This window comes from Oncorhynchus tshawytscha, linkage group LG15 (assembly GCF_018296145.1).
Source record: "Oncorhynchus tshawytscha isolate Ot180627B linkage group LG15, Otsh_v2.0, whole genome shotgun sequence".
Classification (NCBI taxonomy): domain Eukaryota; kingdom Metazoa; phylum Chordata; class Actinopteri; order Salmoniformes; family Salmonidae; genus Oncorhynchus; species Oncorhynchus tshawytscha.
This window is the reverse complement of record NC_056443.1, coordinates 405405-417904: the sequence shown is the minus strand read 5'-3', so window position 1 is coordinate 417904 and position 12500 is coordinate 405405. Positions and strand designations below refer to the sequence as shown.

General features: G+C 48.1%; 1 protein-coding gene across 1 annotated transcript in view; it reads right to left on the bottom strand.

Moving 5' to 3' along the window:
* The window catches only part of snd1 (staphylococcal nuclease and tudor domain containing 1), a gene marked incomplete at its 5' end in the record, with an annotated part of 285561 nt that overhangs the window by 82327 nt on the left and 190734 nt on the right, over positions 1-12500 (bottom strand). Inside the window, 1 exon segment of the mRNA XM_042297858.1 lies at positions 4919-5060. Within this exon segment, the coding sequence (XP_042153792.1) occupies positions 4919-5060 (142 nt within the window).

Below are 12500 nucleotides of genomic sequence, written 5' to 3'. Positions count from 1 at the left end.
GAGAGAGGAGAGAGGGATAGGAAGAGGGAGAGAGAGGAGAAAGGGATAGGGAGAGGGAGAGAGAGGAGAAAGGGATAGGGAGAGGGAGAGAGAGGAGAGGGATAGGAGAGGGAGAGAGAGGAGAGGGATAGGGAGAGGGGAGAGAGAGGAGAGAGGGATAGAGAGAGAGGAGAGGGATAGAGAGGGGAGGAGAGAGGGAGAGGGATAGGAGAGAGGGAGAGGGAAGAGAGGAGAGAGAGGGATAGGGAGAGGGAGAGAGAGGAGAGAGGGATAGGAAGAGGGAGAGAGAGGAGAGAGGGATAGGAAGAGGGGAGAGAGGAGAGAGGGATAGGAAGAGGGAGAGAGAGGGAGAGAGGGATAGGAGAGAGGAGAGGAGAAAGGGATAGGAAGAGGGGAGGAGAGGAGAGAGAGAGAGAGGGATAGGGAGAGGGGAGAGGGAGAGAGGGATAGGGATAGGAAGAGGGAGAGAGAGGACAAAGGGATAGGAAGAGGGAGAGAGGGATAGGGAGAGGGATAGGAAGAGGAGAAAGAGGAGAGAGGGATAGGAAGAGGAGAAAGAGGAGAGAGGGATAGGAAGAGGGAGAGAGGAGAGAGGGATAGGAAGAGGGAGAGAGAGGAGAGAGGGATAGGGAAGGAGGAGAGAGAGGAGAGGGATAGGAAGAGGAGAGAGAGGAGAAAGGGATAGGAAGAGGGAGAGAGAGAGGACAAAGGGATAGGAAGAGGGAGAGAGGGATAGGGAGAGGGATAGGAAGAGGGAGAAAGAGGAGAGAGGGATAGGAAGAGGGAGAAAGAGGAGAGAGGGATAGGAAGAGGGAGAGAGAGGAGAGAGGGATAGGAAGAGGGAGAAAGAGGAGAGAGGGATAGGAAGAGGGAGAGAGAGGAGAGAGGGATAGGGAGAAGGAGAGAGAGGAGAGAGGGATAGGAAGAGGGAGAGAGAGGAGAAAGGGATAGGGAGAGGGAGAGAGAGGAGAAAGGGATAGGGAGATGAAAAATTGAATGATATCTGTAACATTTCCCCAGACCGGAACATTCCTTTTCCAACAAATTCTACCACACGTTTACACACACACACTCTTTCGGTAATTAAATCTGACTAATAAAATGTTTTCTCACAAGCAAAACTGTCGCAACCGACCGATATTACTGTGCACTTTGCTTCACCGTTTAGGGACCATTAAGAGACATCAGGGAGCTTAAGAGAAGATGAAAACACAGCCTACTATCTTCTCTTGGTACGTGAGACACAGTGACCACAGGCAGAGTATGAACAGAACCGAGCACAATGGGAACTAAAGACAACTAGGAGTTTTATTTACACTTTATAACAGTGTGTCTTCAACCCCTTTGAAAAAAGAGGAGGGTGAAACACGCCGGATTGATTCCCTTTGGATTTACTCCGATGTCCCGAACGGCTCGCCCAGCGCCTCAAGGTCGGTCAAGGAGTCTTCGCCCCAGCTGCCTATTTTTATCCAGACAGTAAATGGAGTCATGACGACAGCTGCCAAAAAATTGAAACTTGTCTGACCTCTCACCTCTGATCTTAAAACACTTAAGCGTGAGAGAGAGGAGTGAGGGAGAGACAGGGAGGGAGAGAGAGAGGAGCAGGTAAGGTGGGGAGAGACAAGGTCAAAACTCTCTCTCAGGTAGATTGCTGTCTGTTGTGGTCAACCTGTTTGCCTCGTACAGAATTCTGCTACAGTATGGAAACAATTTTGGGAGCGAGAACATCTATTTGCGGGTGATGAATTCACAGCATCCTATACGTGTCAGAATCTATTTCCATAATAGCGTACGGCGTGGCATTGGGGGCTGCACATTTAGGGAGATCCCTGCTTTCTGAGAAAGGTGGGAATACAGACTGGTTAGGGAGATCCCTGCTCTCTGAGAAAGGTGGGAATACAGACTGGTTAGGGAGATCCCTGCTCTCTGAGAAAGGTGGGAATACAGACTGGTTAGGGAGATCCCTGCTCTCTGAGAAAGGTGGGAATACAGACTGGTTAGGGAGATCCCTGCTCTCTGAGAAAGGTGGGAATACAGACTGGTTAGGGAGATCCCTGCTCTCTGAGAAAGGTGGGAATACAGACTGGTTAGGGGGAAACCTACTGCCTGACGCCAATTTGTCGGTGCCGTGCGCCTTAGGACCAACTTAACCACAACACAGAAAGCTATGTCATTATCAAAAACCAATCTTCATAGTATTTCTAAAATCACCCCCCTCCCCCTACATTATAAATTCTGCCGTCTCTGAAAAAACATGTCATGAAATTGCAAAGCACTCGGCTTGTAAGAATTTACTGGGCCTGGGCTTTGAAGTGCTCTTCAAGGGGCTTTGGGCCTTAATGTGGGAGGGAGAGAGAGAGAGAGAGAGAAAGAAGAAGAGGATAAGATAAGGAGAGTGAGGGTTGGAGGGAGAGAGTGAGGGAGGGAGAGGGTCACAGGGGGTGATTCTGGTCATATTTGCCTGCCTGCTGAAAATAACAATCGTGTTTTTCCTAACGAGCACATAACTCTCTCGGTGGGAAACATCGGCCAATTAAAAACTAAAAAAAGGCCCCACATTGCTGGTTCATCTGAAATCATGAAAAAAATCAAATAAAAGATGACTAAAACTGTGCTTGAACGCGAAGACTGCAGTACTACCAGCCGAGCTGCAGCTTTAGCTACGTTTCCTAAACCAAACGTGTGTCTCTATCCTGTTCTGGTTCTTCACATGTGCTTTCCACGTTTCCCACTGTTATCAGGCTAATCAACCCTGTCTGTGCCAGTGTGTTTCCTGTCAATCACACTAGTCGTCACGGTGATCACATAGGTTACATGGCACATCATCAGCGCTCTACACAACTTCCTCCGGGGACGTGGGGGATATATGCAGCTACATGGAGGAGGATCAGCAGGAGGAGATCTGTTCTGATCATGCTCCAACACCTGAACATCTCCTGGGTGGGTGGTGTGTACGTACGTGGTATTAGTGAGGGGTTATGTCGGGTGCCAAAGGCTGCCACGCTCCAACGTGATAGGATTGTCACGCTCACGGCGACGCAGGGCTCAGATTGGCTCTAAATGAATGCAAATTAATTCATTATCGCATTAAGATGAATAAAGTGACGACGAAAGTCAATTTCATGGCCTCTGCCAAAGTCCAGTGGCACTAGTCAGAATGCCTTCAACTGAAATAAGTCTTCAGCATTGACCCCAACCCCTCTGAATCAGAGCGGTGCCTTAATGGATATCCACGTCTTCTGCACCCAGGGAACAGTGGGTTAACTGCCTTGTTCAGGGGAACAGTGGGTTAACTGCCTTGTTCAGGGGAACAGTGGGTTAACTGCCTTGTTCAGGGGAACAGTGGGTTAACTGCCTTGTTCAGGGGAACAATGGGTTAACTGCCTTGTTCAGGGAACAGTGGGTTAACTGCCTTGTTCAGGGAACAGTGGGTTAACTGCCTTGTTCAGGGAACAGTGGGTTAACTGCCTTGTTCAGGGGAACAGTGGGTTAACTGCCTTGTTCAGGGGAACAGTGGGTTAACTGCCTTGTTCAGGGGAACAGTGGGTTAACTGCCTTGTTCAGGGGCAGAACGACAGATCTTTACCTTCTCGGCTCGGGGATTCGATCCAGCAACCTTTCGGTTACTGGCCCAAAGCTCTAACCACGAGGCTACCTGCCGCCCCATGAACAGGAGGGGGAGTGAGATCCCCACCCACCCACACCTCGTTATGGAACACACACTAGTGAATGCGTGATTGAGTGAATGACCGAGAGAGAAAGAGAATGATTGAACCAATTAAAGCAAAGTGTCTTTGTGTCTGTGTGATGATGCAACACGCTCATTAACCCCTGCTCTGTCCAACCAACTCCTCGTTCCCACGAGGCATGGGACCATGTACACAGTCACATTGAATCACAGCCTCCCGTCCTATTCAAGGAGCCAAAAGGGGATAGGCGCTGGAGCCAGCCTTTGGCAGACTCCTCTACGGCTGTAGTGTGTAGTGTACACACTAACCAGCATGTTGTTAGACACAGGGCTATGCATGAGACGCCACACACAACCATTCCAGCTATGTTGTGTCTGAACACATTACTCAGACAGAGTGTTTGTAGAAAACATTGGTAAGAATATTAACGGTAAGAATGTTTATTTTTAAAGGAGAGCCTAAAAGAAAGACGTTCCTTAACATTGTAGATGTCTAATGCCTTTGGGCTGTGGATGAGTGGAGGGGGTTGAGTTTGGGTCAGCTAGAAGAATGATAATGATATAAAATGTGAGGGTTGGTTCTCTCTGTCGATGGCAGGGGGTTGGATGGGTTAGTAGTAATTACATGAGTGGCTGGCCATAGTGCTGCTTCACTGGGCTCGGGCTAACAGGCCTACATAAACACACTGTCGCTCACAACACACACAGAATGCAAACAGACACAGACAGAAACACAAACATGCAGACAAACACACACACAACCTTGGCAGCCCACAGAGAGAACAATGATGGCCATTAGTACAACAGCAACAGTAGATGCTGTACACTAGATCACCTCTTTAAGCTCAGAGGGCTAAACTATGGACCTCTCCTTACACCGACCCATAATGCATCACACACGGAGAGCGAGGGGAGGAGGGTGATGGCGGGTGCAGACCCGCCAAAACACCTGGGATTGTTATTTATTCTGTCTCAAACGTTCCCTCCCTCCACTGGGGAATGACAGAATCATCTGGTGATTTATTCCAGTCTTTCAGTAGTAAAAACAAGCGGAAGGTTGGTGTGTTTCTCTGCAGGAAGGTGGAGGATGCAGAAGGGAGATACATGTGAGAGCAGAGAGAGACCCTCTGGGCTGTGGGGCAGAGCTGCCCGTCATCCATGAAGTCAGCCTCCAACTAGTCCCGTGTCTCTCGCACACACACACACACACACACACACACACACACACACCTGTCTCCACGTCCTGGGTGTAGAAGTGCATGGTGTCCGTGATCTCTGTGACATATACAGCTCTGTAGTTGGCTGTGCGCTCTTTCTCCTCCATCACGTGCACCACCTCCTCCACCTTCTTCTCCTCATAGTTGGCCCAGATCTGAGGGGGGGGAAGGTCACATGATTAGGGTGAAGAATGACAGAACACTCCCTGTTCTTATGTGTAATATAATGATATCATTAATATGAGGTCTTTCTCGTTAAATTGGGGATCTACTTGTAGGACAAATGAAATAATATACAGTCCCCATGTCTGACTGAAGACCACAGCAAAAAGGACATTTCTCATGTCTAAACCTCCAGCTAAGCATGCCAGTTCCTTATTATACGGCACATGATCAAACATCTAACATACTCAAAACAAACCCAAACCAGACATCAAACTACTACTTTAATCACTGCCAACTCCAACAGAACACTTCATTTACACTCCTAAATGACCCCCATTACTTGATTCAGGGCCTGTTTTGATGACAAAGGGAAATACGGTCTAGAACAAACAACCCCTAGACCGGAGAAACATGGGTCTGTTATCTAACAGCAACACCAATCCCCTGTGGGACAACCTCTCTCCCTCTCTTCACCATCCTCTAGAGTGTTTTTGGTGTGGAAACCAGGTCAGCTCCTCTCCAAGGTTGGCCCTCTGTCGGGAGGGCAGGAGGCTCATTAAGGGAAGAGTGTTCCGCTTGGGGCCACAAATCAAACACTATGGTCGACGCTATGGACGCACAAACACACACGAAAACACACACATGCGCGCATGTCAACAGCCACACACACGCGTGTGAGGGACAGGATAACAAGAGCTCCCTATTCATCTCTCCACCAGCTGATGTTCTGAGGCTCCTGCTGATGGGGTCACTGAACCCCACTGCCAGGGAGAACAAGTGGAACACAACTTCACAACAACTAAAGTCTCCTTTCCTTGTGTAACACCACAACACATCTGGTTCTACTCCGTTCATTTCCACCGCAGGCTGTTGTGTTTACTTGGAGGTAATAAAAAAAAACGAACAAGTTTGTGGTTTTTATATAGTGTAGCGATTTCAAACCAAATTTGATTTGTCATTTGCTTTGCAAACAACAGGTGTAGACTAACAGTGACATGCTTAAAGGCCCTTCCAACAATGCAGAGAGATTTATTTTGAAAAAGTAATAACACGGGGAATAAATACAATGAGTAACGATAACTTGGCAAAATACACAGGGTACCAGCACCGAGTCAATGTCCAGGGGTACATGGTCGATATTACTATGTTCGCTAAAAGTTATTATGCATAGATAATAAACAGCGAGTAGCAGCAGCATGTGAAGAGTGTGAATGTGTGTGTGTGTTTGTGGCATCAATATGTATGTGTGTGCACGTTGTGTGTTTGTGTGTGTTGGAGTGTCAGTGTAGTATGTGTGAGTGTGTGGTTAGAGTCCAGTGAGTGTACATCGAACCTGTGTAAGAGAGTCAGTGCAAAAAATAAGAATGAAATAAAGCAGCTTTATGGCTTGAACCTGTTCAGGAGCATTCTGGTCCCAGACTAGGCAGCCTTATGGCTTGAACCTGTTCAGGAGCATTCTGGTCCCAGACTAGGCAGCCTTATGGCTTGAACCTGTTCAGGAGCATTCTGGTCCCAGACTAGGCAGCCTTATGGCTTGAACCTGTTCAGGAGCATTCTGGTCCCAGACTAGGCAGCCTTATGGCTTGGACCTGTTCAGGAGCATTCTGGTCCCAGACTAGGCAGCCTTATGGCTTGGACCTGTTCAGGAGCATTCTGGTCCCAGACTAGGCAGCCTTATGGCTTGAACCTGTTCAGGAGCATTCTGGTCCCAGACTAGGCAGCCTTATGGCTTGAACCTGTTCAGGAGCATTCTGGTCCCAGACTAGGCAGCCTTATGGCTTGAACCTGTTCAGGAGCATTCTGGTCCCAGACTAGGCAGCCTTATGGCTTGAACCTGTTCAGGAGCATTCTGGTCCCAGACTAGGCAGCCTTATGGCTTGAACCTGTTCAGGAGCATTCTGGTCCCAGACTAGGCAGCCTTATGGCTTGAACCTGGTCAGGAGCATTCTGGTCCCAGACTAGGCAGCCTTATGGCTTGAACCTGTTCAGGAGCATTCTGGTCCCAGACGAGGCAGCCTTATGGCTTGGACCTGTTCAGGAGCATTCTGGTCCCAGACTAGGCAGCCTTATGGCTTGGACCTGTTCAGGAGCATTCTGGTCCCAGACTAGGCAGCCTTATGGCTTGGACCTGTTCAGGAGCATTCTGGTCCCAGACTAGGCAGCCTTATGGCTTGGACCTGTTCAGGAGCATTCTGGTCCCAGACTAGGCAGCCTTATGGCTTGGACCTGTTCAGGAGCATTCTGGTCCCAGACTAGGCAGCCTTATGGCTTGAACCTGTTCAGGAGCATTCTGGTCCCAGACTAGGCAGCCTTATGGCTTGAACCTGTTCAGGAGCATTCTGGTCCCAGACTAGGCAGCCTTAGCTTGAACCTGTTGAGCATTCTGGTCCCAGACTAGGCAGCCTGTTCAGGAGCATTCTGGTCCCAGACTAGGCAGCCTTATGGCTTGAACCTGTTCAGGAGCATTCTGGTCCCAGACTAGGCAGCCTTATGGCTTGAACCTGTTCAGGAGCATTCTGGTCCCAGACTAGGCAGCCTTATGGCTTGAACCTGTTCAGGAGCATTCTGGTCCCAGACTAGGCAGCCTTATGGCTTGAACCTGTTCAGGAGCATTCTGGTCCCAGACTAGGCAGCCTTATGGCTTGAACCTGTTCAGGAGCATTCTGGTCCCAGACTAGGCAGCCTTATGGCTTGAACCTGTTCAGGAGCATTCTGGTCCCAGACTAGGCAGCCTTATGGCTTGGACCTGTTCAGGAGCATTCTGGTCCCAGACTAGGCAGCAGCCTCAGGAGCATTCTGGTCCCAGATGGCTTGGCTCAAACCTGTTCAGGAGCATTCTGGTCCCAGACTAGGCAGCCTTATGGCTTGAACCTGGTCAGGAGCATTCTGGTCCCAGACGAGGCAGCCTTATGGCTTGAACCTGGTCAGGAGCATTCTGGTCCCAGACGAGGCAGCCTTATGGCTTGAAGCTGGTCAGGAGCCTTTTGATCCCAGACTTCGCGCTCTGGTACCGCTTGTCACCAGCTTTTACCAGCTGGCTAATTGTTTAACTGTGTGGTATCATCAGCTAATTACCTTCACAAGGTCTCTCTCTGCCTCCCTCTCCCCCTCTGAGCAGTGTTACATGCTGACTAGACCAGGCACGGGCGTGAGTCTGCGTGAGCCATCGTGCACATGTCGATTTTGTCCATCCACACCAGATGCGATCCGGACACGCAGGTTAAAATATCAAAATCAACTCTCAACCAACTATATTAATTTGGGGACAGGTCGAAACACATGAAACATTCACAGCCATTTAGCTAGCTAGCTTTGTTGCTAGTTAATTTGTCCTGAGATATAAACATTGGGTTGTTATTTTGAATTAAATGCATAAGGTATTTTTTTTCTGGGTCTTTGTAGAATTTTGACCCATTTTAAGTCACATGTTCTCTACTCTGACATGTAATCCACTGATAAAAGAGGAAACCTAGTTAGTTTCCAGTAATCTCTCTTCCTTCAGGCTTCTTCTTCTTCTTTGGACTTTATATGGCGGTTGGCAACCAACTTTAAGGTGCATTACCACCACCAACTAGACTGGAGTGCGGAACTCAGTTCATCTTTCAATCACCCACGTGGGTATATGATCCTAAAAACCAATGAGCAGGTGGGAGAGATGATACTTGCATGCACCTCAAGTGTTAAAACCAAGTTCTATTTTAGCGCTTGGCTATGCAGACGCTCATTGACGTGCGCGATCAGTTTGGATGAAATGACTGAATAACATGTATGTGTACATTTATTTCTCAATGCTGGCGCATGTAACGTGATGCGCGGTGTGGTCAGCATGTTAGCATGGTAGGCTAATTACACCCAGCATTCTATAGGCCTTTTTCGGCATGCTAGCATTAACCAATTACATCTGACGTATGCAGCGTAAGACATTTACAGGCCCATTTCACTACTGCAATGAGTCGTGCTAGTGAATTGGCTTACTGCCTGCTACCTTGAATCATTGGGAACAAATATTTATTATACAACAAGCGAGCCTTGGCGGGTGCCCTGCCCACCTGGAGACAAAAGACTGGGTCAAACCACCCAATTACATTCAATTGCTTCTTTGTGGTGCCAAATAAAGGGAAGGGATATATTTTTTGTTAAATAATTTTGTGGATTCGACTGACCAGGAGTTAATTAAGACCCAAACATGGCCACACTTCACAAACTTCCACTGGTCTTTTTCCCTCTTTTTCTCCATCCCTCCCTTAGATATTAATGGATTCAATACCCACAATGCAGTGGGGCTTCAGCAGAGGGTAATGACATGTCCGGGCTTTTAATCAAACCTGCAGGACCAATCCGAGTGACACAGATTAGCGTGTCACTGTTCATTACCGTGGCAACTGTCACCGTGGTGGCGGGGGTTTGGGAGTCGTTCATGACGATTCAGGCCAAGTGACCTCTGACACGTTGGCCCACGTCACGCCGCCGCAGTGGCAAGGGAACAGGAGGAGAGAACACACACAGAATGCCAATCACAGCGCTGCATTCACAACGACTATGCAGAAGTGGCCTTCCACATGGTGCTCGCCCACATAAACATTCTCCCCCGCTGTGCCCTAGGTGGATGACCTTCCGTGCGCAACCGACCATTCCTGTTTGTTCCACTTGAACGCAGGTATGTGACTGCTGTTGCTGCTTGGACACAGAGACGTGAGAGAGCGAGAGGAGTTAGGGTTTCCGAGCTCCCTGTGTCCGGCTCCAAAAAGCAGAGACAGCAAATCATCAGTCCTCTACTCCTGAAAAGGGAAACTGTTCTATATGGACAACGACAGTCTTCCAAAAGGACGACGACGACGACAGTCTTCCAAAAGGACGACGACAGTCTTCCAAAAGGACGACGACAGTCTTCCAAAAGGACGACGACAGTCTTCCAAAAGGACGACGACAGTCTTCCAAAAGGACGACGACAGTCTTCCAAAAGGACGACGACAGTCTTCCAAAAGGACGACGACGACAGTCTTCCAAAAGGACGACGACAGTCTCCCAAAAGGACGACGACGACGACAGTCTCCCAAAAGGACGACGACGACGACAGTCTCCCAAAAGGACGACGACGACAGTCTTCCAAAAGGACGACGACGACAGTCTTCCAAAAGGACGACGACGACAGTCTTCCAAAAGGACGACGACGACAGTCTTCCAAAAGGACGACGACGACAGTCTTCCAAAAGGACAATAACAGTCTTCCAAAAGGACAATAACAGTCTTCCAAAAGGACAATAACAGTCTTCCAAAAGGACAATAACAGTGTTCCAAAAGGACAATAACAGTGTTCCAAAAGGACAATAACAGTGTTCCAAAATGACAATAACAGTGTTCCAAAATGACAATAACAGTGTTCCAAAATGACAATAACAGTGTTCCAAAATGAGGACAACAATAGTCTTCCAAAATGAGGACAACAATAGTCTTCCAAAATGAGGACAACAACCGTGTTCCAAAATGAGGACAACAACAGTCTTCCAAAATGAGGACAACAACCGTGTTCCAAAAGGACAATAACAGTCTTCCAAAAGGACAACAACAGTGTTCCAAAAGGATAATAACAGTCTTCCAAAAGGACAATAACAGTGTTCCAAAAAGACAATAACAGTCTTCCAAAAAGACAATAACAGTGTTCCAAAAGGAGGACAACAACAGTGTCCAAAAGGAGGACAACAACAGTGTCCAAAAGGAGGACAACAACAGTGTTCAAAATGACAATAACAGTGTTCAAAAGGACAACAGTGTTCAGAAGGACAATAATAGTGTTCAAAAAGACAATAACAGTGTTCAAATCAAATCTTATTTGTCACACACATGGTTACACACAAATGCTTGTGCTTCTAGTTCCAACAATGCAGTAATAACCAACGAGTAATCTAACCTAACCTAAGGTCCACATGGCATGGTGTTTAACATGGGATAATCATGCTATGCTAGTGAAGCATGAATAGTCAGTAGTGACAAATGGTAAGAGATAGCTGAACCAAAGCCTAAGGGTGAACTGTGCCTTGCTGATGTCACAGCCAAACCCCTTGAGGTACTGAAGAGTAGACTGACGGTTTTACTAAAACCACAACCGGCATTATATACAAATGTGCAAAGAAATATGAAAATTAACTAACTAATAACGAACAAAGTTAAAAACACTGCAGAGTGTGAAGAGAAGAAACGTGAGTCTGGAAGGGCTTGCAGCAGTACTGGTATAGACTGGAATGGGAGGTCATTTAGAATGTCCTGGCAGACTAAGAGACATTACATTCAGAAATTCCCTTTTTCTCACACACACACACACACACACACACACACACACACACACACACACACACACACACACACACACACACACACACACACACACACACACACACACACACACAGGGGGATGGGGACATTGGGAACATTGATTAAAGGTGACAGCATGTCAATTCCAATAGAGTGTGTTCGGCCCGGGGAGACCAAATCTCCATCAACACCCAGAGCACAGACACACACACACAGTGGTGCATACTCACACACACACACACACACACACACACAAACACACACACAGTGGTGCATACTCACACACACACACAGTGGTGCATACTCACACACACAGTGGCGCATACTCTCACACACACACACAGTGGTGCATACTCACACACACAGTGGCGCATACTCACACACACAGTGGCGCATACTCACACACACAGTGGCGCATACTCACACACACACACACACACACAGGCGCATACTCACACACACACACACACACTGGCGCATACTCACACACACACACACACACTGGCGCATACTCACACACACACACACACTGGCGCATACTCACACACACACACAGTGGCGCATACACACACACACACACACACACAGGCACATACTCACACACACACACAGGCGCATACTCACACACACACACAGGCGCATACACACACACACACACACACACACACACACAGTGGCGCATACACACACACACACTGGCGCATACTCACACACACACAAACACACACTGGCGCATACACACACACACACACTGGCGCATACACACACACACTGGCGCATACTCACACACACACACACTGGTGCATACTCACACACACACATACTCACACACACACTGGCGCATACTCACACACACTGGTGCATACTCACACACACACATACTCACACACACACTGGGCATACTCACACACACACACACACACACACACACACTGGTGCATACTCACACACACACACTGGTGCATACTCACACACACACACTGGTGCATACTCACACACACACACACTGGTGCATACTCACACACACACACACACACGTGCATACTCACACACACACACACACACACTGGTGCATACTCACACACACACACACACTGGTGCATACTCACACACACACACAC